General features: G+C 48.2%; 2 protein-coding genes across 2 annotated transcripts; one reads left to right on the top strand and one right to left on the bottom strand.

The window, feature by feature from the left end:
- The first annotated feature begins 1,027 nt into the window (after nt 1-1,027).
- Nucleotides 1,028-4,708, top strand: LOC136475105 (fasciclin-like arabinogalactan protein 16). Its single transcript, XM_066472692.1, has 2 exons — nt 1,028-2,649; nt 4,265-4,708. Exons 1-2 carry the CDS (start codon nt 1,305-1,307, stop codon nt 4,336-4,338), a joined length of 1,419 nt encoding a protein of 472 aa, XP_066328789.1. The 5' UTR covers nt 1,028-1,304; the 3' UTR covers nt 4,339-4,708.
- Nucleotides 4,709-6,033: 1,325 nt separating this feature from the next.
- Nucleotides 6,034-25,364, bottom strand: LOC136454159 (uncharacterized). Its single transcript, XM_066454696.1, has 18 exons — nt 24,917-25,364; nt 24,287-24,333; nt 24,043-24,185; nt 23,558-23,726; nt 21,973-22,254; nt 21,485-21,562; nt 20,472-21,134; nt 19,916-20,376; nt 17,554-19,585; nt 17,352-17,417; nt 16,649-16,869; nt 14,787-15,736; nt 14,127-14,270; nt 13,857-14,009; nt 13,609-13,724; nt 6,815-6,982; nt 6,477-6,701; nt 6,034-6,372 (listed from the first exon to the last, which is right to left on the bottom strand). The coding sequence occupies exons 1-18, from the start codon at nt 25,242-25,244 to the stop codon at nt 6,247-6,249; spliced, it is 6,372 nt and encodes a 2,123-aa protein (XP_066310793.1). The 5' UTR covers nt 25,245-25,364; the 3' UTR covers nt 6,034-6,246.
- Nucleotides 25,365-26,301: the final 937 nt, after the last annotated feature.

A 26,301-nucleotide genomic window follows, 5' to 3' on the forward strand; every position in this document is an offset into this window, starting at 1 on the left:
AAGAAGATGATAACATACTCTAGCATGGAAAAGAAGCTCGTCCCTCCTTGATCCGGGCTCTGCTGGCAACCTGCACCTACCGAGACCCATTTGTTTTTCACGAGAGGAATCGGAACGCACTCGATCACTTGCTTCCTTTTTGCTTCTACTTTTCAGTCACGAAATAGTTTTTTTTCTCACAATATTTTAAAATAAATATTAGCATAAGTCAAATCTCAGCACACGTGAACAGGGTGTTGGCCATTTTCTTTTTTGGCCCCGGCCGGAAGTAATAGCACCGACGGAGGAGTGGAGGACGGACAGGCCAGGCCACGGCCAGGGTCCAGCAAAGCAAGCAAACCGAGTCCGTTTTACTTGGAGGCATGCTATGCAACGTATTTTAGCCCCCCTGCAGCAGAGTGAACTCAACATGTAAGTACTGCTAGAATCATTCACGCTGTCACGTAATCTGACGGTTAAATACGGACATGTCACACGGGTGTGACATGTCCGTATTTAACCGTCAGATTACGTGACAGCGTGAATGATTCTAGCCGATCGAAACGACCAATGCACACAGGAATCCGTGTCGACCGTAGAATGCCCCCCAAGGGGCTCAAAAAGCTTGCCGAAACCGGCGCGCGCGGAGGCGAAAACCGCGGCATCGCCGCGCTCGCCCGCCCGCCGCCTAGGGCCCTCGGTCTCGGCTACCTGGCTGCCTCTCCCGCCTCGTCGCCCACGGACGAACACGGCCATGGCCCGGCCCCGACGGCCCGACCTCACCATTGCGTCCCGCCTTTTTCCTGCTTACGCACACGCGAACCTTATGTGCGCGGCCGCCGCTGCGCACACCGACACTTCCCTCCGGCCCCGCATGCCAGCCTGTGCCCTCGCGCTGCCCCCACCCACCGCACCGCGTCTCACGTCTCTCTCTCCTTCCGTCGGCTCGGTTGGCTGGCTCTGGCCTCTGGCTCTGCTTCCCCCGCCTCTCTCTCTCTCTCTCTCTCTCTCTCTTCACTTATAAGCAAGCTCTCTCACACACACCTCACCCCCCCCTTTCTCTCTCTACATACAAAGTGGAAAAACAGCACGCCCAAAAGAAAGGCTCACACCACCCACCTCCATTTAGCTTAGCCTACTACTCCATCCTCTCGCTTTCTTCCCCAGCCAACAAATCGACCTAGCTGCGAACAAGAGAGAGAGCTAGAGCGCAGAGGAGGAGGGCAGCGCAACACGCACCACCGAGCTCCGAGCAGCGGCGGCGGCGGAGGAGGAGGAAGAGGAGGCAGAGCAATCCACAGGGAGCCGAGGCCGCGCGCGCAGGCATGGGCGCGCCGGTGCACGGCGCCCTTGTCTTTTTCCTCCTGCTCCTGGCGGGGGCGGAGGCGGCCGCCGAGGAGACGGCGCCGCAGGAACCCACATTGCCCGCCGCCGGCTCCGGCTCCGGCGCTGCCGGCGCGGCGGCGGCGGCTGTCGGGGTCAACTCCAACTCCGTGCTGGTGGCGCTGCTGGACTCGCACTACACGGAGCTGGCGGAGCTGGTGGAGAAGGCGCTGCTCCTGCAGACGCTGGAGGACGCCGTCGGGAAGCACAACGTCACCATCTTCGCGCCGCGGAACGAGGCGCTGGAGCGGGACCTCGACCCGGAGTTCAAGCGCTTCCTGCTGGAGCCGCGCAACCTCAAGTCGCTCCAGGCGCTGCTGCTCTACCACGTCCTCCCCTCGCGCCTGCCTTCCGACGCCTGGCCCGCGGCCTCACACCCCACGCTCTCCGGCGAGGAGGTCGAGCTCGCCGCGGCAGGGACCGGCATGCGCGTCGGCCACGCCGCCGTCACGCGCCCGGACGCCGTGCTCAGGCCCGACGGGGTCATCCACGGCATCGAGCGCCTCCTCGTCCCGCGCTCCGTCCAGGAGGACTTCAACCGCCGCCGCAGCCTCGCCGCGATCTCGGCCGTGCTGCCCACGGGCGCGCCCGAGGTGGACCCCAGGACGCACCGCCTCAAGAAGCCCGCGTCGCCGGTTCCCCCCGGTGCGCCCCCCGTGCTCCCGATCTGGGACGCCATGGCGCCCGGGCCCTCCATCGCGCCCGCGCCCGCGCCGGGGCCGGGCTCCGGGAAGCACCACTTCGACGGGCACAGCCAGGTCAAGGACTTCATCCAGACGCTGCTCCTCTACGGCGGCTACAACGAGCTCGCCGACATCCTCGTCAACCTCACCTCCCTCGCCACCGAGATGGGCCGCCTCGTCTCCGAGGGCTACGTCCTCACCGTGCTCGCCCCCAACGACGAGGCCATGGCGCGCCTCACCACGGACCAGCTCAGCGAGCCGGGGTCGCCGGAGAACATCCTCTACTACCACATGATCCCGGAGTACCAGACCGAGGAGTCCATGTACAACGCCGTGCGCCGCTTCGGCAAGGTGCGCTACGACACGCTGCGGCTGCCGCACAAGGTGGTGGCGCGGGAGGCCGACGGCTCCGTCAAGTTCGGCCAGGGCGAGGGCTCCGCCTACCTCTTCGACCCGGACATCTACACCGACGGTAGGATCTCCGTGCAGGGCATTGACGCCGTGCTGTTCGCGCCGGATGACACCAAGGCCACACAGACCGCCGACCCGAACAGGAAGCCTCCTGCCATCGTCACCAACAAGAAGAAGATCAAGCTCCGGCGAGGTCAGTACCTACCTTCAGATCTGGACCTGGTCCTTTCCGTCCTGCTCGTATCATTACAGATTGCTCAAAAGTAGCCCAACACATTGTCCTTGTTTCAATAATAGCACCGAAATTTACAGCTCGTAATCTAGATTGGGGGAGGTTTGTAGATTAATTTTGCAACTGATTATTAACATCAATCAACGCGAGCTGATCAGTTAGCGGTCAGAATGTTGTCGGTGAGGGTACCGGTGAGTGTTCCGATCCTAGCGGCCAGGATTAATAATTTATCAGTTGGTGGGTGATGAGTACCGGTAGTAGAATAAAGACGAAGGCGTTGGCATAAAATAGAAGCAGCAATTAGGGTTCCTTACTATCCAATTGACATGGCCTTATTGGAGGGCGTATGGGACTGTCGGTGCCCGTTTGGACATTTTCTACCATGACTGTCTGTGAACCAACCAATATTACTGTAGTTTCGAAGGTTTTTTATATGATGTGTTACAAATGCTCAACATCTGTACTGGCCAACGTGTGACCACCGTGAAAACATGGATGTGAACTGAAGCAATAGTGATGGTTGAGCATATATTGGTGGGTAGTTGCCTTCAGCATCTGTTTGATGGCTGATGCCGTTCCTGGGACTGCAAGCAACACTACCCTTTAACCCATGACACATGAGCAACAATTTTGCCTTTTTGCAAAGCATGAAAGTCTCATGCCGAAGCCTCTGTCACGTCCTTCTTGTCATAGTTTCGGTGGAATAGTAGCTAAATAAATTAGTTATGCTTAGAGGTAGGGCAAGGCCAAATTGTGTGCCTTGTAGGGGAAAATAGCAATAGTTGGTAGTGTTCAGACTGCAGAAATTGATAACTGAACGAAATCAAAATCTGGCCTGTGTTAGGGAGGGAGAACCTCAAAAACATACATATAATAAGCTGAATTAAGCTCAGTTCAATCCAAGCCACTAAACCTCTGTAGGCCTTGGTTAGCATTTATCGTGAAATCAGATGGCTACTCAAGATTGGTAACTTGGGAGCAGGAATATACCAAAACCTTCTAGGAATGAGTCTGAAGGGCAGGGACCTAAAATTCACTGGGCCAGTTCTGCGCTGTTGAAACTGGGAAGATTCTCTTCCAGTAGCCCGTGCGTCATGATCTGGGAGATTGTTTCTCAATGATATTCTAGGATTGCAACATGGCAATGCTGATTGCATAATTTGATACGTTTAGTCTGTAGCTTTTTTTGGGTAATCTCCAGTCTCCACCCTGTATTTTCAGTTCCACGTGATTTTGATAGCAGACCCATCCCACCTTGCATAGATGGTTTTTATTCGTTTCTGCTTGTAGCCTTCGAAGCCAAGTTACCATCGGCCAGGGTCATGTCCCTTAAGCATGAAAAAAATAGTATATATGTTTTAAAATCTGCAAGTTTTCTTTGGCATAAATATTTATTAGGCATCGGGTGCTGTCCTGCTGATTTGACAGGTTATCTGTTTACAGCATAATCTAGTGTTTATTCTTGCTACTTTCTACCAAAGTATTATTTCTTCTGTTGGGCACCATGTCAGTGTCATTATTTTCTTAACCATGCAGTTAGTCTCACGCTTTTGTTCCCCAACTAAACACCTTGCAGGCAAATTGTTAGAAGCAACGTGCCAAATGGCTGGGCTCTTCGGTCAGCGATCGCGATTCGCAAGCTGCCAGTAGACGGAGAAAGGATTTGGATCTCCATGATACCGAAAGAAGAACGAACTGATGATGGGCTGGCGCTGGAGAGGGAGGAAGCCGTCCACATTATTTGTTTTTTTTTTCTTTTTTGTTTATTATGAGAATAATAATGAATGAATCAGGTGGGGGATGTAAACTCGGTGGTTGTTGGTGTGTCCAGAAAAAGAAAAGGAGAAAAAGAAAGGCAGAAAAAAAAATTGTCCATACATGAACAAGCCCAGGGCCGTCGTCTGTATAGGAAGGAATTAAAAACGTTTTGTTTTTCTGTTTTTTTTCCTGTCATTCTTTGCTTCTGTTCCCGTTTTGACAATGAGAATATCGGGTAAACACGCAATCATTCTTACTATTATTCCTTTTTCCTTCTTTTTTTAATATATATATTTTTCGTGAGGATATTTGTCGCATTCGTCGGGATCAATCTTTGTAAGATTGTGATTTCGAGGCTGTGTGATGTGTGTCTGGGTGTACCTGCGTTGCACTTGCAAGAGTCGTGACAGTGGGGAGGAATCTTCTGGAGAACATGACGGGTCTGGTGAACAATAAACCAGGGATGCTCCAACTCAGAAGCTGCTGGTGCTATTAATCAACGGCCTGTTCGTTTGGCTGTAGCTTATCGCAAATGATCGTAAATTTTCAGCTGGAATAGTATTTTTTTCTCACATAAATCAGTCAGCGGTATTTCTTCATGAACCAGCAACGATTCGAACCAGCCAACTGAACATGCTGCAAGCAGGCGACAGCTAATGCCGGATGGCTTTGCATGATGGTAGGCCTTTTTCGGCTTACCCCATATTCGGCTGGTTTGATTTCTTTTTTTCAGTCGGAACAGTGTTTTTCTCTCGCAACAATTCAGCCGGAAGAGTGTTTTTTTAGTCAGTTTCAGACCAGCGAACGGGGCCGAAACTAGTATCTATGACCAAGGGTCTTAATGGCGAACAACTAACTCAAAGGAAAGGTCTGCTTCCTGCTATACTACCGGTAGCGGTCCGTTTGACAGTGAGAAAAAGCTAGTCCCAAACAACAGGCAGAATGGCAGATTTTAACCTTGCAGTAAACCGAAGATAGGTGCCGCTCTTCTGGTGGTCAGTAGTCGCGTGGTCCCGACGGGCGACGCACGCTAACGGTAGCATCCAGGTTTAACGGACGCACTACGGGTTTGTCATTTGTGTCCCAGGAACAGCCGGACAGGGAAGTCATGAACGGATCCTGAACGGCTGAACCCATCGTGCAAGTGGGTGTTGCTGGTGTGGTGGGGGTTTCAGGCTTTGAGAGTACACAAATCGAAGCATGACATGACCGCTGGTGAGGCGGTGATTGAGAACTCCGTCAGGACCATGCACGTTAATCGCCAACTCCGGCAGTGCCGTGCCGTGAGGCTTGGCGGGCTGGGCCTGAGGCCGGAGCGCGATAAATTCGGAGCGGTTTGTTGGGCCGCGTCGGAACTTGGCCCAACCAAACTCAGACGCGACACAAAAGCACAAAAGCGCCCACCGCCACGGGAATCCAGCCGGCGGCTACGTCGGGGCGTTGGGCTGCCGGCTGCCGGGTTGGTGGCCGGAGAAGGCGACAGAATCCCGTCAGAGCTCGGCGGATAGGTATCGCGTCGCGTCACCGACGCGCGCGGCATATACTAGTAGTATATATCAGGCAGATATGGCACATGTGCACGCGACATGAAACAAAACCGTTTGGAACCAAGCAGTCGAACCGATCCAGGGCCGCCTCTATGGCACATGTACACGTCTCGAGCGGGTCGAGCCTGCTTCGACTCATCTCATCAGTCCTATGCTATGAAGTACCGTCTCTACAGCAACTGTACTCACTCAGGTCCAAACTCCAATATCATCTACACGCAGCAGGAGAGGAGAGGCAACTATCATCCCCAACTCAGGCCATCCTGAGTGCCTCCCTGTAGCCGACGCTGAAGCTGTTCTGCAGGCCGGCCTTCTTGGGGAGACCCACCGTCGGCTTCTGCATCATCGCAACGAACTCGTTGTAGTCGATGCGCCCGTCCTGCATTTTTTTTTTGAAAAAAAAAATCAGCCACGGGTTCAGAACAATTCAGATTCAGAGCTCTGTCAGACAGACGGAACGAGGGGACATAAATATATACTGACGTTGTCCTGGTCGACTTCTCCGATCATGTCCTCCAGCTTGACGTCGACCAGGCCGAACTCCTCGCACGCCACCTGCAGCTCGTCGGCGGTGATGTACCCGCTGCCGTCCTTGTCGAAGTACTGGAACGCCGCGAACAGGTGGTCCTCCCGCTCCACCTTGTTCAGGTGCAGCGTCGCCGCGATGAACTCGCCGTAGTCGATCGTGCCGTTGTTGTCCACGTCCGCCTGCGTGTTGCCCAACCACAACAAAGAGTTAATTTTCCTTTTTTCAGCAGGGAGGGATCTCTGTCTATCTGCCGTGACTTGGAGAATCCAAAGATGAAAACTGGATCACTTACGGCTAGCATCAGCGCGTAGATCTCCGATTCCTGGAGGTTGGCGCCAACCTTCTTCAGGCCCACCTTCAGCTCCTCGAACGTGATCTGCCCACTGTTGTCCGCGTCGATCATCTTGAACATCTCTTTCAGCCCGGCGATCTCGTCCTCGGATAGGTTCTCGGCGATCACCTGCAAACAAACAAACATACATATATCAGGACAAAGCCATTCTTCGGCAGGAACAGCATTCAGCTCAACCATTTGGATGGATGGATGGATGCCAGTAAATATTTCCTTTTGTTTTTTGCATGAATCACAGAATCAGTTATGCGTCTTGCATCAGCCAAATGGCCATACTGATAGTTGATCTCCACCAATAGACCCAACGGTCTATTGGGCCCTTCTCTGCTCCCTGATCGGGAGAGCCCAACCCTAATACGGTTGGTGGGCCCCTGTCGCACAGCACACATAAAAGGAAGGTGGGGATCAAGGCTCGGGCTACGAGGTTGAACGGAGCCACTACCCACCTACAGAGAAAACCCTAAACCGATCCTAAAGACGTGCTGCCAGCGACGGGATATGCCCCGCCACCGCCGTCGCTCCTGCAGGGCCATCACCGTACCACTATGGACTTCACCGAGCCGGAGCTGCCTCTACACTGGCGTCCAAGCTGCTGCGGCGCCATGGACAGAGCGGTGAATCTTCGCAAAGGGTGAGAAGGCTCACACCGGATCTACGGTTACACAGAGATGTACACATTTATGATCCTAACATTGGTACCAGAGCAAGGTTGTCTCTGTGTGACTCTAACCCTAATCGGGTAAAAGAAACGGAAAAGGGACCGGGGGTGGCGGAGGTCACTGGAACCCCGGTCACCACCGCCACCGCGCGGGAAAAGTGCCGCACTGACACGGCAAGAAAGAACAGATCCGTGTTCGGATCAGAGAAGAAGTAAAGGAAGGGGAAAAGAGGGATTCGGTACAAATAAGAAAAGAAAAGAAATCAAAAGAAAACCGAACCCTAACCCTAGATCCCCTTTTCGGGTGAACAAGCGAAAAGAAAAGAAAGAAATGGGATTCGGCTTAGACCCGCTCAGATCCGAAGGGGAAGAAGAAAAGGAACCCTAGATCCAAACCCTAATTCCCCACATCAGTTCGGATAAGAGAAAAGAAAACTCAAATCAGAGAAAGGGAAAAGGGGTAGGTCGTTTTCCGAACCCTAACCCTAGATCTAAACCCTATTCCCATCCACTGGATCGGAAAAGAGAAGAACACAGTCCAAATCGAAAAGAAGAAGGGGATGGGAAAGGAGAAAGGGAGAAGGGGAAAGGAACCGATTCGGATGGGAAGGGAACCCATTCGGATGAACTCCGAAAAGGAAAAGAAATCAAAAGAAAATGAAACCCTAACCCACCCAATCGGTCAAACAAAGAAAAGCAAACAAGATCTAAATCCGATTGGGGAGCAAGGGAAAAAGAAAACAGTGAAACCCCATCCCCAAACCCTAACCATAATCCCCAAATCGGATGAAATCCGAGCACAAGAACCAAAGAAACCGAAAGGGGAAGAGGGAAAGGGGGTGGCTTACCTCGCCGCCGTGCACTCCGGCGCGCGGGGAAAAGAAAGGGCCGGCCGGGGGCACTGCTCGTCGGGATCCGGCCACAGAGGCGCCGCGGCCAGGCCGCTCGACGGCGGCGCGCTCACCCACTGGGGAACGCGCACGCCGGCGAGGGGGCCGGCGATGGCGCCGGGGCTCGCTGCTCCACTCATTCGCCTTGCTCGCTCTCGCTCGGTTTCATCGCTACGGCTGAGAGAGGAGAGGAAAGCGGCGAAGAGAGAAAGAAGAGAGAGAAAGGCAGGGGGCGAATGGCGCTAGGGTTGTGGGGAGCCGAGCGGCGCTGGGGTTTTGACCGGCCGAAACGCCCGCTCGGCCGTCCGATTGGATTCAACGGCGCCAGATGCGCGGGCCAGCGTCGTGGCCCAGGCGGGCGAGCGCGCGAGGCCGGAATCCCAGCCCAGGCCCAGGTTGCGGCCTGGGCGCGGGGGGAGCGCGCGGGACAGCGTGCGCGGACGTGGGCCGTGGGCCGCTTTGCCGGTTGGGCCGAAAACAGTGAAAGAATCCAGATCAGTTTTTGATTTTTTCTTTTCCAGTAATTGCTAATTTCTGGAAAATGAAAAATAGCTCAAAAGAAAAATAGAAAAAGTAATTTTTCTCTGTGCGCGCGAAAAGAAATGGGCCGAGCCGTTTTTGCGGTTTTTGGGCCGAAACAGTAAAGTTTGAGTCCAGTTTTGCATTTTTTTCTTTTTCCAGAAAATTGAAAAATGCAAATTGGCTCAAAAGAAAAATAGAAAAGTAATTTTTCCCTGTGGGTAAAATTCAAGAAATTGAGTGAAAATTTTTCCGCTGCTAAAGAAGTTGTTTATTCTCCAGTTATTTTGAATCAATGTGATATTTAATTGGAGAAAAGGAGATTTAACATGATTATGATGTTGTTATTTTCTGACCAACGTTGTTAATAACAATATCATAATTTTAATGATTTATGCATTAATTCTACTTCTGCCCAACGGTGATATAGAATTAGTGTATAAGAAAAGTTGATAATTTTAATAATTTATACATTAATTCTACTTCTGTCCAACGGTGATGTAGAATTAGTGTATGAGAACAGTTATAAAAGTTAATGATTTATGCATTAATTCTATTTCTACCCAACGGTGATGTAGAATTAGTGTGTAAGAACAATTATAAAAGTTAATGATTTATGCATTAATTCTATTTCTGCCCAACGGTGATGTAGCATTAGTGTATAAGAATAGTTGTATGTTTTGATTTTGACCAACGTTGGAATCAAGGCATGCAAATGGTGTTAATTTTATGTTAAGAAAAGTTTTGACCTGGTTTTCATCTTGTCTAAGGTGGACTGGGTAGTCACCTCACCGTGTTCCACTGAGTTTGTGGCACCGGTGAGGGAGACAAAAGATAATGATGCCACTTAGGCAACTAAAGAGAGGGATTTTAAATCCCAAAAGATAGTCCTATGACTTTTGTGCATAGGAAGTGGGTCACTGCCAATAAGAAATGTTTGGCTGTGATAAAGAACATGATTGAACCTGCAATTGTGGGCTTAATCCCAGAGTGTGACGCGGTCACCGAGTACCTCGATAGAATAAAGAGTTAGTTCACTGGCTCTTTAAAGACATATGCTACCCAGCTGATAAAGCAGCTGGTGACAGAGTGTTACTCTGGAAATGGTGGCATAAGAGAGCTCACGATGCGTTGTCGAAATTATGGCACTGTCGTTTAGGCCATATTTCGAGGGGGAGAATAAAAAGACAAGTTAAAAATGATATTCTTCCTCCATTAGAGCTCTCAGATTAAGAACAATGCAGAGAATGCATAAAAGAAAAGTATGTAAAGAAGATTAAGAAAGATGACAAATGAAGCGCAGAAAATTTTCAGATTATTCACACAGACATCTGTGGTCAGTTTCCTGTAAAGAGTGTGGATAGTAATGATTCGTTCATAACATTCACAGATGATTACTCCCGTTATGTCTATATTTATCCAATCAAAGAAAGAACAGAAGCATTTGATAAATGTAGATATTTAAGGCAAAAGTTGAAATCCAACGCAATTTAAAGATAAAGATAGTTAGGTCTGACCGTGGGAGAGTACTACGGTCGGCATACCCCATATGGCCAAAGTTCCTAGACCTTATGTAAGGTTCTTACAGGAGAATGACAAAGTAGTCCAGTATTCTATACCGGGCAAACCTCAGCAGAATAGAGTAGCTAAAAGAATCAATCATACCCTGATGGATATGGTGGGCAGTATGATAAGTTACTCCACCTTACAGTTGAGCCTGTGAATGGAGGCGTTAAAACTGCCACTCATATTCTCAATAGAGTATCAAGAAAGTCGGTGCCCAAAACACCGTATGAGTTGTGGACAGAAAGAGTACCCTCGCTAAACCACTTCCGTGAATGTGGAGAGCCCTGCTGAGGCTAAAGTGTTTAACCCAAACGTTGGAAAGTTATATCCTAAAACAGTAAGTTGTCATTTGTTTGGCTACCCAGAAAAGTCAAAAAGTTTTCGTTTTCTACTGTCCAGAGAGACATACAAAGTTTGTGGAAACGAGACACGCTGTCTTCCTAGAGGACGAATTGATGAGGGAGAGCATGGTAGCTCGAAAAATTGACCTTGAAGTGAAGCGGGTGTAAACGCCCACTCCAATGATTCATGAGCCAATTTTCTCACTACCTGCTATAGCTGCACCGATAATGCTAGATACTGTGGTGCCAACACCTGTTGTTATCCCATCTGTGGCAACAATGAATAATGATAAGAAACCTGTTCTTCAGGATTCTATAGAACCTAATGCCACACATGAGGGGGAGCAACAACAGCCTCAAACAGAAGATGTGCCAAAAGTGGAGGCCCCTAGAAGGTCTCAAAGAGTTAGAAAATCAGTTATTCCTGCTGATTATGAAGTGTACAACACTGAGGAATTTCAAATGGAGGATGATCCCACCTTATTTGAAGAAGCCATGAGAAGTGATCATTCATCAAAGTGGCTTGAGGCCATAGAAGATGAAATGAAATCAATGAATGCCAATATAGTTTGGGACTTGAAAATAATTTCTAAAGAAGCCAAAACAGTAGGCTGTAAAATAGGTCTACAAAACAAAACTTGACTCTCAAGGGAATATAGAGGAATATAAAGCATGACTTGTGGCAAAAGGCTTTATGCGAAGAGAAGGGATTGATTACAATGAGACCTTTTCTCCAGTCTCATGTAAGGATTCCTTCAGAATTATAATGGCATTAGTGGCACATTACGATTTAGAACTACATCAGATGGATGTAAAGACGACATTTCTCAACGGAGACTTGGAGGAAAATATTTACATGGCACAACCGAAAGGTTTTGTCATGGAAAGAAAGAACGAATGGGATGCCGCCTAAAGAAATACATTTATGGATTAAAACAAGCTTCAAGACAGTGGTACTTGAAGTTTGATCAGACTATAAAGAATTTTGGGTTTAAAGAGAATGTAGAGGACAATTGTGTCAATACAAAGTTTAAGAATGGGAAGTTTATCTTCCTTGTCCTGTATGTAGATGATATCTTACTTGCTAGTAGTGATGTCAGTCTACTACTGGAGACAAAGAAATTTGATATGAAAGATCTTGACGAAGCCTCGTTTGTTCTAGGGATCGAGATTCACCGAGATAGAAGAAAAATAGTATAAGGACTATCACAAAAGGCATACTTGAAAAAGATCTTAAAGAAATTTAGTATGCACAAATGTAGTCCCTCACCTGCTCCTATAGTCAAGGGCAACAGATATGGGGATTTTTAATGCCCCAGGAACCAATATGAGCTCAATCGATAAAGTGAAAGTGGTTCCATATGCTTCAGCTGTCGGAAGCTTGCAACATGCTCAAGTATGTACGCGCCCTGACTTGACATTTGTTACCGGGTTTTACTTGGTACATTCCAGAGCAATTCTGGAATAGAAAACTGAAATTAGTAAAGAAAGTCTTGCATTATTTGCAAGGAACGAAAGGCCTCATGATGACATATAGAAGATCTGATTCACTCCACATGGTGGGCTATTCAGATTCTGATTATGCGAGAGTGAATACATATCCAGACATGGATTTTCTATCATCTCGCAAAGGGGAGCTATTTTATGGAAAAGCTCTAAGCAAACTGTCACTACATCATCCACAATGTATGACGGTTTGTAGCGTATTGTGAGGCAATGGGCAGGTGAACTGACTAAAGAAGTTCATACCTGGTTTGAAGGTGGTTGACGACATCTATAGACCACTTAAGTTATACTGCGATTATAATCTGGCAGTATAGTATGCTCACAACATAAGTCAGGTGGTGCTGCCAGACACATTGACATAGAGTATTATGTTGTGAAAGATAAAGTCCGGGATCAAGTCATAAGTCTTGAGCATATAAGTACAGAAAAGATGTTCGCGGATCCGCTTACAAAAGGCTTACCACCCAACATGTTCAGAGAACATGGTGTTCAAATAACATGTAGCTAGCATGGGTTTAAGGGAAAGCCTAAAATTCCTGGACAAAAGAATGTTCAAAGATAAGTATCTATTTTAGAATAGAGTAGTGTATTGTAGCTGTTAAGTCTATCGACAATGGACCATGACGATGAGACATGCTCTATGCGCTAATCTGTAATGGAATGAACAAAAGTAAATGATATGAAAGTGAAAGATGGAATGAGATCAAGAGGGAGAATGTTAGTTGATCTCCACCAATAGGCCCAACGGCCTATTGAGCCCTTGTCTCTGCTCCCTGATCGGGGGAGCCCAACCCTAATACGGTTGGTGGGCCCATGTCGCACAGCACGCATAAAAGAAAGGTGGGGATCAAGGCTCGGGCTACGAGGTTGAACGGAGCCGCTACCCGCCTACAGAGAAAACCCTAAACCGATCCTAAAGACGTGCTGCCAGCGACGGGATGTGCCCCGCCACCGCCGTCGCTCCTGCAGGGCCATCACCGTACCACTACGGACTTCACCGAGCCGGAGCTGCCTCTACACTGGCGTCCAAGCTGCTACGGCGCCATGGACAGAGCGGTGAATCTTCGCAAAAGGTGAGAAGGCTCACACCGGATCTACGGTTACACAGAGAGGTACACATTTATGATCCTAACACATACAGCAGGTATTGACTGGGGGCATGAGTACAAGCGCAAGACGATGGTAGCTAAGGTCCAACACCAATGCACAAAATAGAGGTGTGTGAAACAACTCTTTCAAGACCAAACGACTTACCCTAAGAGCCATCTTTTTCAGCTTATTCATTGCCGAGAACTGCTTCATACGAGAAAGAACAGCGGAATCCAGCGGCTTATCAGGAGCCAAACCACCAACCTGAACCCACGGATGCCCTGCAACATGATAACAGACAACATGCTTCAGAAATACATCAGCCAGTGGAAGGGATGCACTTGTTCAAAAATGGGAATGCAGGCAGCCATGAACAGGGAAGCAATGTGATTGATGGTAAGTCAGGAACTCACGTAGAACTTCATGAGCGGTTAATCTCTTCTTTGGGTCCCTAATAAGCATTCTCCTCACAAGATCTTTGGCGCCTTCGGAGATGCTGGGCCACGGCTCCGACTCGAAGTCAAGCCTCCCGTGCAAAACCTCCTCAAATATGCCCTGCTCGTTCTCTGGTTGACAAACAAGTGAAGTGAGTGATCAGTACAAGAGATTGGCCAGAAAATTTGCATGAAGCTGTACTGATGTATCAGTATCATTGGACTACTGAAAAGAGCATAGTATTGCACCTGCCCAAAATGGTGGCACTCCACAGAGCAAGATGTAAATGATTACGCCAGCACTCCAAACGTCTGCCTCTGAACCATATTTCTTCTTTAGGACCTCTGGTGCGACGTAGTAAGGGCTACCAACGACGTCGGTGAATATTTGACCTGCAGTAAGATGGAATGTAAATGTTGAGGGGAATGGAGAATGATTGATATCATCACAAGGATGGAATGCAGAGTTGCAGACAAGTGAAGATATGCAGCTGTATATGTCTCAACTGTTGGTGGCACAAATAAAATCCTTCCAAATAAATTAAGTGACAAGAATCAGATTTTCACCAGAACATCAGCAATAAAAACATAATGTGTATCACTAACCACATATCACAGCTAATGAATGACAATATTCTGAATTCTAATTCTGGTGAACATCGAATTGGTAAATTGAATAACAGATGCCATTGTCTCTGTAACTGATAGAAATAGGATCATCAAAACCGCATCATAATTGGTTTGATGAGAAACTGAGAATCATTGCATTGCATCACATACTGTTGATAATGTTGATCAAATGTTGATGGGATCATGTCAAAGGGGGAAAAAAGCATGGTACAATACCATTCGCGTCGACATGTTTTTTGAATGAAAGGTTATGTTCACAACGTGATCGCAGAAACTCACCAGGGCGAAAGAAAATGGAGAGACCAAAGTCAATGGTCTTGAGAGCGGCCTCCTCCTTCTGGTCAGCGAAGAGGAAGTTCTCCGGCTTGAGATCCCGATGCATGACGCCCATGGAGTGGCACACCTCGACGACGCCGACGATGACCCTGGCGAGCTCGGCGGCCTTCCTCTCGGTGTAGTGGCCCTTCTGCACGATCCTGTCGAAGAGCTCGCCCCCGGCGCAGAGCTCCATGACGAGGTGCACGGCGACGGCGTCCTCGTAGGCGCCGCGGATGGAGATGACGTTGGGGTAGCCCGCCAGGTGGTACATTATCTGGATCTCCCGGCGGACGTCCTCGACGTCGTCGTCGGTGACGAGCTTGCGCTTGATGATGGACTTGCACGCGAACTCCTTGCCGGTGGCCCGCTCCACGCACAGGTACGTGGTGCCGAACTGGCCCTGCCCGAGCCGCCGCCCCAGGCTGTACTTGTCCTTGAGGTTCTCCGTCTTGCGCTTGAGCACCGAGCCGACGAGCAGCCCGGCGCTGGACACGCGCTTCACCTGCGGCACCTTGGGACGCGGCCTGGGCGGCGCCTCGGCCGACGAGTTGGGGCTGGGGCTGGCGTTGGCGTTGGCGTTGGCAGGCTTGGCGTCCTGCGTGGCGGCGGCGGCAGCCTTGGACGCCGGCTCCGAGTGGGAGGCGGCGATCTTGACGGGCTCAGGGGCCTTGCTCTGCACGGCGACGTGCACGTCGGACGCCGGCTTCGGCAGCGCCGGAAGCGGCGTCGACTGCGACCGGCCCGGGCTGGCGCCGCCGGGGCCATTGGCGGCGGCGGGCAGCGCGTCGCCGTCCTGCGGCGTCTTCCACAGCACCGTGGAGACGGACTGGAAGAAGCCGTTCTTGGTGATGCTGGGGCCGACGCACGTGTTCCCCATCGCGGCGGGCGGGGAGAACACGAGTCGCCGGAATCTTTATCGGGGCGGGCGCCCAAGCTGACCCCCGCTCGGATCCAAGAAACACAGCTCTCAACTCCTCGAGCTCTGCGCCGGCTCAGATCACGTCGCGGATGTATGGGTGTATGTCTCTTCCAGCATCCGGGAACGGACCTCTTCCGGGCAGGAGATCGGATACCTCGCGCGGAAAACTATGGAAAGCCAAGATCAAAGATGGAAAAAAAATGCGCCGATCGCCTCGAGTGCGTGTCGAAGTCAACGCCAGACAAGGTATCCCGGAGCTCGCAATGCAGAAATCAGACGCCTTGGGACAGCAGCTATGCCTGCGCATCAACAATAACCAAACTTTTGGACCTCGTCGTCCTGCCGGCGCGGCAGGTGAGGTGGAGGAAGAAGAAGTCAAAGGCGAGCACTCACAGATGCTAGAAACCAAATTGCTCGAGGCAAAGATAGGGGTTCGAGACTTGGAGAGCCACCTCTGTACAGGACCGAGGATAACAAACAGAGGGACAGCAGCTCGACCATGACCATGATAGGCAGCTAGCTCGAAGAAGAAGAAGTGGTGAGAGCATGAATAGGGGGGGGGGGGGGGGGGGGCAACAAAAGGGCAGGAGCTGTGGGTGCAAATGCGTGATCCCTCGTTACGTGCCGCGTGAGGGGAAGTATGAATGGACCAAGAAGCGAACAAAAAAGAGATCCAGCAGGGTGGGTGGGGGGTGGGGCGACCTGTGGCGGTTTAGGCTGCCGTGGATACGCGCAGTTGGGAGTTTGGGACCGAGGGGGCAATGATTGGGTGGCTACTCGTGTCTAGCTGTTGATGAGTTTGACATGGCACGGCGAGGAAGGAGCAGGAGCTAGGAGGAAGAGGGCGCGAAGTGGGGAACGGCGAGGAGGCACGACGCCCGTGTCATTGTTTTTGTCCTGTTGCCCCGGTTCTTCCACTTCCATGATCGCGGAGGGAAAGCGGGGTTGAAATGAAACGAGCACCAGCGAGAGCGCCTTGCGCGTGGGTGGCCGACCGACCGGGTCGCGCCGCTCCGCTGTGCAAAGTCCAAAGCGCGTCGCCGTCCGGGGGCCAATGGCCGTCCGGATCTCCGGCTCTCCCAGACTACCAGCCGCGGCAGGTGGCCAGTAACATCCCAGTTTCAGCTGTGCCGGACAAAAAAATTCCAAATCAGGTGCCCGTTTGATTACGGATTAAACATAGGTGCCGAGCGGTAGCTTTCGGGAAGAACCGGTCAAGCACACGGGAACGAAAATATTCTGCTGCGAGAAGGACAACACAGAGTGGCGTGAGCACGCAACAGCTCACGGAAGACACGTAAATAATCAATGCGTACGCATGATTAGTTTGGATAGGGATTCTACCCTACAGTTCTGACCTTGTTGTTGAATGTAATAAACCAAGAACAAAAAAAAAACAGTGCATTACACTCCGAGACAAATATACCGGAGGCAGACCACAGAGAAAAGAAATCAAGACGGCATTTGGGGGCAAGAAAACAAAAATTACACCTGGAGACACATCTTTGTTTGTTCTATTTTACACCCCAAGAGCACAAGCATATTACACACAACATGCAGGCCAGCTCAGATCAGGAAATGAATCGAGTGAGGCAGACTCCACTGACCTTGAGGATGGGTTTACAAGCCAGCCATGAGATATATATGGTGTTATCGTCCTGCTGCAGGGAAATCTGTATGGCCAAAAAACCTCATCGTAGTTAACTTCATTCCCTTGATTATAAACCGAGGCAAGGTTGCTACCAAGCGGTGCAATCCAATCCCAAATGACACCACTGAATGCAGATTCCAACAGAGGGCTCACCCTTATCTCTTCTTTGTTGTCCTTTTGACCTTGATCACCCTTCGGTTCGACTTGTCACCGCCACCACCCCCGCTGCCCAACGAAAAATTCCCACCCTGAAACTCTAGACTGCCAGCGGCTGGGAAGGACGGGTTCTGCTGTGCTGAGCCTTGTTGGCCCCCAAACTGAAAAACCCCAGCTGGCTGGACTGCCGGAGCACCAAATACCGGGGCAGCAGGCGAGATATTCTGCTGTCCAAATGATGAAGAACCAAATATTGGCGCCGGCGCAGGTGCCGCCTGACTAATGTCATCTGCCATGCTGTCTTCGTTCATCTGATCATTTCCGGGGGAAGCCACGCCGAAGGCTGTGTTGGTATTAGTCATTCCAAATGTAGGCTGTGGAGACGAGTTCATGCTAGTGTTTGCTGAAGTAAATGAGAAAACTGATGACGGTTGAGATGAGAACGTTGGTGCTGGCTGCGCTCCAAATGCAAAACCGCTGCCTGAAGAAGCTGATTGCCCAAATGTAAATGTGCTGGGTGGGGATGAACTTGAGCCAAAAGGGTTGCTAAAAGCTGAGGCTGAAGAAGCTGTGGAGGTGCTGGCAAACACACTCGTACTGGCTACCATTGATGCACCAGCAGAAGAGCTAGGTGAAGAAAATGTGAACCCAGTACTTGAGCTAGAGCTAAATGGGTTCGCAAACATAGCTCCAGTTCCAAATGGTGAATTGCCAAATCCAGCCCCTGATGTGGAAGTTGTTGCTCCAAAAGAGACAGTCCCAGGTCCAGATGAGACTCCTGCTCCAAAAGACACGGTCCCAGGTCCAGATGAGGAGGCTCCTGCTCCAGAGGACACGATCCCAGGTCCAGATGAGGAGGCTCCTGCTCCAAATGACATGGCCCCGAGTCCAGACGAGGTAGCTCCTGATCCAAAAGACACGGCTCCAGGTCCAGATGAGGCAGCTCCAACTCCGAAGGGAACAGTCTCAGATCCTGATGAGGAAGCTCCTGCCCCAAAAGAGAAAACCCCAGGTCCAGATGAGTGAGCTGCTGCCCCAAAAGCTGATGAAGTTCCAGGTGCGGAAGATGAAGCTCCAACACCAAAAGATATGGTCCCTGAACCAGTCGAGGAAGCTCCAAGTCCAAAAGATAAGGTCCCAGATCCGGACGAGGAAGCACCAACTCCAGGAGTCATGGCTGGGAATGGTGAGCCAGATTGTGGTTTTGAACTCTGGGATGGTTGTTGCATTGTTCCCTCTGACTGTGTCGGCTTACTACCAAAGAGTGTGCTAGCAGCTGATGGTTGAGAGGTACTACCAGCAACTGATGGTGTGCTGAGGCCAGTAGATTGGGCTGGCGAGCTGAACCCAAAAAGGCTGTTTCCAGAGCTCGGAAATGTAAATGATGGGGTTGAAGCAGACTGTAAACCTGGTGCAGTGGAAGTACTAGATGGTGCAGCCATAGCTATGCCAGCAGCATCACTTGAAGCTGCAACCGGGGAGAGACTAGGCGTAGATGTGATGGGAGAACTTGAAAAGCTTGCAATACTTGATGACACAGGTGAAGTAAAAAGTTTCGATGATGGCTTGCTGGTTGCATCTGGTGCCACAGATTTCACTTCATCTTTTGCACCCCCTATACCAAATGATATGGTGCTAGCTGCCTTATTCTCAGCAGTTGTGCCATCTGATTTAGCTGATGTTGCCACTGACGAGCCAACCGGAGCGCTGGAAGAAAAACTAAATGCTGTAAATGCAGGAGACGATGAAATAGCTGGACTGCTACTGGATACAGCAAATATGGAGGTGGAAGCAGCAGAGCTGATAGCAGGTTTATCAGTAGGTGGAGCAGTTTCGAGCTTTGGTGGCGAGTATGAGAAGCCATTGCTCAGGCTCGAAGTAGATGCCACAGAAGTAAAATGGAGAGGTGCGTTCAATGTTGTTGATGCAGCTGAGGGCAACACCTTGTCCGATGATTTAGCTACATCTTCTGCTTTTTCTGTTTTATCACCTCTCTCTGGACTAGTGCTGGCTAATGTTGTGAGCTTCGTGACACTGGAAACATAAAAAGCAAAATAGATTAGCAGACTTAAAAACATTGAAAACAACTGGGCTTACATTCCAGGAGGATCAGCTTTAAGACTATATAGATTTTTTAAATGAATCACTTGTATCACTAAGTTAAAAAAAAAAATATCTCTCCACTGTCCATCAAGGATCCACATCCAATTACTAACACCAAGTCTAACCAATTTCATGATAAGATAAATACTCAGTCTCACAGTAACACATAAGACATTGCAATTATGGTGCACATTCTTACTACTAATAACGTAAACGGACCCTGAAACATCAAAAGAGAGACAAGGATATAAGAGAAATCACCTCTGCCCAAGTGTGGATTTGTTTTCTACAGTTGATGTTTCCGAATCTGATGCAATTGACTGCTTGATGCCAAAAATAGAATTTGAAGCACCAGTCTGTTTATCGTCCTTAACTGAAGCAAGTGGCATTGCTGATACACCAGTTGCAGGACGGGTGCCAGGAGGTGCATTTGAGAATGCAAAACCGGTATTGTTGTCCACAGAAGCATTGGGTACTGCCTTCCCAGGGTCATTAGATAAAAGCAAACCACCAGATGAAGGGACAGTTTTAGACAGTGATGCTACAGGCTGTTCACTAACCGGAGAACCAGCAATGTTCTTCTTTAGCTTTGGTTCGACCCTTTGCTCTAATATATTTTGTTCAACCTTCTGTTCTTTTCTATTTGAATCAATTTTTTGCTCAGTTGTTTCAACCTCTATCTTACTTGATGGAATAGGGACCTCGAGATCATCATCCAACTCCTTGAAAACATAACGGTAAGAAAAAGGTGTCAGGTCATAAGTATTGGATACATGACTGCATTACATTTGATAAAAAGAGTACACATTTCTCATACCTCTATCACAGCCATTTTAAAGCCTGGCGTCAGTGATTTAGAAGCAGAAACTGAGTTCCCCAAAAGGGTAGGTCTATCAGAAAAGGCAGCTCTTGGCGGTACGTCTTTTATTATATTTAGCTTGTCTTTCTTCAACAGGGAACCATTCAAGTTTGTATCAAGGGGTCCATTTGCACCATCCAAATCTTGAAACTTCAGGGAGCTAGATTGGTTATACAACTTATACATACTGCTTGGCCCAGCATCTTGCAAAACAGGTTTCTTTGACATAGAATTACTAGCATTCGGAGTAACAGACTGCTGCTGTTTTGGCGATGGAGCTATTATATTAAGCTGCTCAAATATCTTCTCAGCCATCTTGTTTGATTGAGCAGGTATGGGTGGAATGCTATCACTAGATTTACCATCTCCCCCATTCTTTTCGGATTCTAGGGGTCGCAGAGATTGACTACTCCCAACCAATAGTCTTTTTGAGCTCGAAGACTGAATGGATGTGCTGTCTTCAGTGAAATAAGAACCACTTGTATGGCTAGTAAGAAGGCTTCCTTGAGGGTTTGCACGAGAATCTCTAAAAGACATCATATTTGACTTCTGCCGAATTCTACGAATGGGGCCTAAAGATCCAAGTTCATTCTCTAATTCAGCCCCACTTCGTTTCAAGACCTGTTATGAAGATGGGAGTATAGTGAGAAAACTCTGGTGCATAAAGTTCAGACCACGCAGAAGTTACATACACCTCAAAGAAAGTTCCTCAATGATGTATCCAACAAGCCTAGATTCCATGATATTATACAAGGATCGATAAAACAAGTTGATATGTTGTCTTCTATCATATAAATACTTGCATGTGGCACATCACGGATATCAGGAGCAAAATCATAGATTTTACACGTTCACAACCATAATTCTGTAACGTATCCACATCGTTTTCTAATATGTGTGTATAATCCAAGAAAAAAATGCATACTTCAGTACTTAAAGCTATGCAGTACTACAAATGTTTAATAAATTACCTGCCTGCCACCAACATGCAAACTTTGTGCTCGTTGGGGCAATGAAGACGTGTTCAAATCGTTGGAATAGTTCTTACCCTACAAGATGCATAAACAAAAAATTACTTCCAATAACTTTGGAGGCTCTTCTCAACTCATTAAATGAACAAGTAGAAAATTTCTAGTGTCGTAGAACCAAGAGCATTCTGTGTGGAGCACATACAAATAAATATGTGTTTGTGACCTCTGGTGAAGGAAAAAGGTGATATCCTAGAACTCATTAAGTCAAACTATTTTAAATCTGACCAGCACTGGCCATCAATATTTGTTAAGTATAAATGAAAAGGTGATACAAGTAAACTTAGATGGTAATAATGCAATTTTATAGTAGCATTTACATTTGATTGTCAAAATTATATTTTTGAGGCCATTGCAATGCAAAACTATACTTATCAGAAAACTAGCAACCTACAAGAACCCGACATAATGGGCACTAGATATATACCAACCTTAAAATATGGAGAGCGAGACATTCTATATATTGCTGACCGCCCACGTAATCCCGAAGTCCCATAGCCATTTACAGGGAGACTAGGGTTTTCCTTCCGAAATTCAAGTGGTGCCTGAACAATTGGTGGTCCGGACCTCCTATCATTGGCAATGTTGCTTGCTTCACCTTTATTCTCAAGAAACAATCGGCTCCGCAGACTATTTGATTGGGGTTCCCTCGAATAACGAGAGCTCATATATTGTATCGCGAGTTCTGTAGGAGAACTAGCACCATGATTACCCTGTAAAAGTGCAAATTAGATAGGAATTAAATATAAAAGGTAATAGAAGTTTCAGACAACAATACCTAAAAGCAAAGCTACATTTGTTAGCTTCTTCCTAGCTCACTGAATGGTTGATGCTGCAAGTCAGCAATTGTATATATACCAAGACAAATTATTATGCTTACTGAGCTACATGCATCCAATCAGACGAGTGATTTTACATTAGTACAGGAAAAAACATGGATCCAACAATCTAACCAGCTTTATTAACAACATATTTTGGAGTGCAGTAACAACAGGCGTTGAAGCTAATAATCTAAATGTGCACAGGTATGTCATTTGCATCCCTGAACTAAAACTTGAGACCTATGTGTATTTAGCCCCCAAGGCCCCAAACTAACTGGGAGCCAATAGGGAACAAAAACTAGTTACTAGACATGGCATGGGAACTTATTTCAACCATAAGCTGTTGTTTTTCACGTGTTTTTATCTGAAACAAATTATAAATGTAGAATTGACAGTCTTTAATTTAAATGAGGTCTTTAAATTATAAGGAGAAAATCTCAGTAATGCTCCATTATTCTCATTTAGCATACACATAACCAAAATTGACCTTAAATAGGGCCAAGTGTTTGGTAACATAAATTTGCAGTTCTAAGGGATCTAAGTGATACACAATGTAGATAGGGCGCATCGGCAAGCCTAGGCATAATGGACAGTTTACCAAAAAGGCAGTGAGAAGAGAGGAAGAAAATATGAAGAGTAGCTGGGGAAGTTGATGGCCAGGCCAAGCAGCCACCATCTCCCCCACCCCCACCAAGCTCGGCGTTGATGGCCGACGCAGCACTCCCCTCCAGGAAGGGTGGTGGCAGAGAGGAGGGACACAGAGATGGGATGTGTACCCAGCAGGGAGGGAGCAGTAGCACTGCAAGCAGTACATTTTGAACATCGAGCAATCAGGAGTTCAGGATTCAGGTTAGTCGCAAAGAAAAGGGGTATAGACTCGATGGTGCGCTCGGCCTGCCTCTCCTTCCCCTTTCTTCCCTTTATTTATCTTTTTCCCCATTTTCTTTGCTACTTTCTCTGCTGCATTCCACTGTTCCTTGATTGGTGTGACATCACCTCGCCTCAAGCCTTCACCTCCCCCTACCGCCTCAAGAGCCTTGGTGATACACACAGAACTCCAAGGACAAAGGAACTATAAATTGTACAAGCCTTCCTCTTGTGGCTCTAACTAACAGCATGAAATTTCATGGTATTCAGGCATTGGATAACAGAATTGTACAAGCCTTCCTCTTGTATGAGCAAATTGAATCCTTACTTTAACAGCCGGAGAATCATCAAGATCCATATGACGTAATGCTGAGCCTCCGATTCCATCAATCCTGATACTTTCTTCATTCTTTTCCTCACGAGAAACAATTGATTTAGGTGGATCAGACTCAATGGTTCTTGCACGCAATAAGTCTGTAAGACGATCAAACTCAACCCTGCAAAGGAAGTAATGCTCGTCATGAACAGCTTCAGTAGCATTGAACAAAGAATACATTGTGAAAGCAATACGCAGGCACAAACAGAGGAAAGGCGAAGAGCACACTGCGTGCAGCAGTACAACAAAAGGGAATCTCATTTGAAATATGTTTTAGACTGGAAGAGGTGGAACGTCACAGAACCAGATAATAGCCACTATACCAGGGGTGAGGGTGAATGCTAGTTATGAACTGAGAATTTACAAAATACATTTTAAGAAAAATATAGCAGATTAAACACAAGAAATTGAAGAATAGTAATTATGTAGATACATACTTAGTGAATGTCTTCCGCATTAACAAGTGCTCTACTTCAGACAATGCTTTGTCATCTGATGTGCCAACTATGCTCTTCCCTTTCTCCATTCCACCTTCTGGGATTGGAAGCGAATCCTGCATAGAGTTTTCAAATGTTCTGGTCTGAACAATGGTGAACCAAATGATACCAAATAGAACACAGGCTCATTAAACATAATATATAATGTGTTATGTTTAACTGCAAACGGTCAGTTGCTACTTACAACATGTGTTGAATCAGGCAAGTCCTGTTTTGGCTCATTATTTTTTCCTGCAAGCACAAAAACTGTGATCAGACCAGCAACAATATAATTTATTAATTTATTTAGAGGTAATCATTACACACAATCGCTAATAAGAATTAAGATCCAACAGTAAGAAAGAATGGGGAGAGTAAGAGAACCCTTTTATTTCGCATCCACCAATAAAAACACAAGGATCCAATAGGTTAGACACCTCTCGAGCCCTAAAATTTAGACTCTAGCATACACCAATCAATCATTGTGACATATTTCCTTTTGAAGTATATAATCAAATCTAAATCTAAACAATGCTAATGCACTATATACATAACTGCAAACCACGGTTTCAAAGCTTTCCGTTTCTGCAGGAAAGCTCATGTGAGCTACCACGGCAAAACAACTCGGCTTCATTACGAGCTCACCTCAATGCATCCGCAATACATCTGCCACAGCCAAAATCGCCCAAAACCTTACGTAGGTGCTTACCAATGTGAGGTAAACCCTAGCATGCATGGGAAGCCCGAAACCCTAGCCCCAGTCAAAATCACGGACGGCTGTTGCAGATGCCAATCTCAGGGAGCAGAGAGGAGCACAGATGACTCTTAGGCTCACCAGGAGGCGACGACAGCGGCGGAGACGGGGCCGGCGGCGGGGCGAGGCGCTTGCGGAACACCGAGCCGAAGAGGCGCGCGGCGCCGCCCGCGATGAGGCGGGAGGCCGGGTCCACCAGCCGGGACACCCAGCCACCGCTCCCACCGCCGCGCTCCCCGGCCGGCTCCGAGGATGCGGAAGCCACTGCTGCAGCAGCGGCCGCAGCCGCAAGGCGGTGCGCGGCGGCGGCTGCGGGGGGGCGTTCGTAGGGCGTGGAGGCGGCGCGGGGCGGCGGGCGGCGCCGGATCTTCCCTCCGGCGCCGGAGCCGGCGTACGGGCTCGGGTACATGGCGCGGCGTGGAGGCGGGCGCGGGGTGGAGGCGCGGGGGAGGAAGGGAAGGGGGCCGGGGGTGGAAGAACGCAAGGAAAAAGCTAGGGCTTCCGTTCCGCGAGTCGCGTCGCGAGGCCCGTGTGCTACGCAGCCTCTCCTGTTTCTCGGGCGTTGTTGGCGTGCGCGGAGCGTGGGCAGTGGGCCTGGCGTGCGGATGTTAAACTTGCGTGCGGGCGCCTGCCGCTTCCCGGGCAGCCCATTAACGTTCAGATTTGGTCGTTTGAACACGATTAGAGCCGTTAATGCAAAGGATGGTTCGAAATTTTGAACAGCCTTCCTTTTTGGCGCTGGATGTGGCATGGATGCACCTTTGCCGTTATCGTGACTAATAAATAGTATCATATTTTATCTGACACTTGCAGTTATATGAGTTTCAACATCCAAGTTATAGATGCAAAGGTTTGAAGTTTGTAGAATAAAATAAAGCGGTGGGAACATGTGTTAATTTAAAATATAGTAATAAAATTACTCAACCAAATGTCTTTGATTTGCTTGCACCTTTAGCTCAGAATTCTAGATGTATACATACTAACATGGCCGTCAAAACCCATAGAACTTGTCGATTCAATATAAGTTCTAAAAGAAAATGAAGTCAGTACCCTCTAAAATCTCAAGGGCGTTTAGTATATGAAAAACAACGTTCAATCCCCCTCCATGTTAGTTCAAAGCATGTGCTACCCTTCCGAGTTCCAAATTATAGGTCATTTTCACTTTATCCTAGACTTATCTAAATTCGACCAAAAGAAAAGCAAAAATATATCAACATGCGTATCATCAAATTCGTTTCATCATATGTACTACGAAATATATCTTGATAGTGTGTTATTCTGTTATTGTAGATGTTAATATATTTCATATAAGGTTAGTTCAAATTAGACAATTGGCTTGGAACAAAGTTAAAACAGTGTATACTTTTGAATCAAAGGAAGTACTTGGTCCTATTTGGATCCATCCAACTAATAGTTATAGTTGCTAAAAAAGAGTTGTTGTGGAACCAAATAGACCCAACTAATAG

Source organism: Miscanthus floridulus, chromosome 1, assembly GCF_019320115.1.
Source record: "Miscanthus floridulus cultivar M001 chromosome 1, ASM1932011v1, whole genome shotgun sequence".
Taxonomy (NCBI): Eukaryota; Viridiplantae; Streptophyta; class Magnoliopsida; order Poales; family Poaceae; genus Miscanthus; species Miscanthus floridulus.

What these genes read in the sequence shown, in the direction of transcription:
- LOC136475105 (XM_066472692.1), top strand. Translation starts at nt 1,305, where the DNA reads ATGGGCGCGCCGGTGCACGGCGCCCTTGTCTTTTTCCTCCTGCTCCTG. An exon ending in GAAGATCAAGCTCCGGCGAG is followed by an intron (nt 2,650 to 4,264) that starts GTCAGTACCTAC and finishes AACACCTTGCAG; the next exon opens with GCAAATTGTTAGAAGCAACG.
- LOC136454159 (XM_066454696.1), bottom strand. Translation starts at nt 25,244, where the DNA reads ATGTACCCGAGCCCGTACGCCGGCTCCGGCGCCGGAGGGAAGATCCGG. An exon ending in ATGATTCTCCGGCTGTTAAA is followed by an intron (nt 22,255 to 23,557) that starts GTAAGGATTCAA and finishes GCACTTTTACAG; the next exon opens with GGTAATCATGGTGCTAGTTC. An exon ending in CTCCATTTTCTTTCGCCCTG is followed by an intron (nt 14,271 to 14,786) that starts GTGAGTTTCTGC and finishes ATCTTACTGCAG; the next exon opens with GTCAAATATTCACCGACGTC.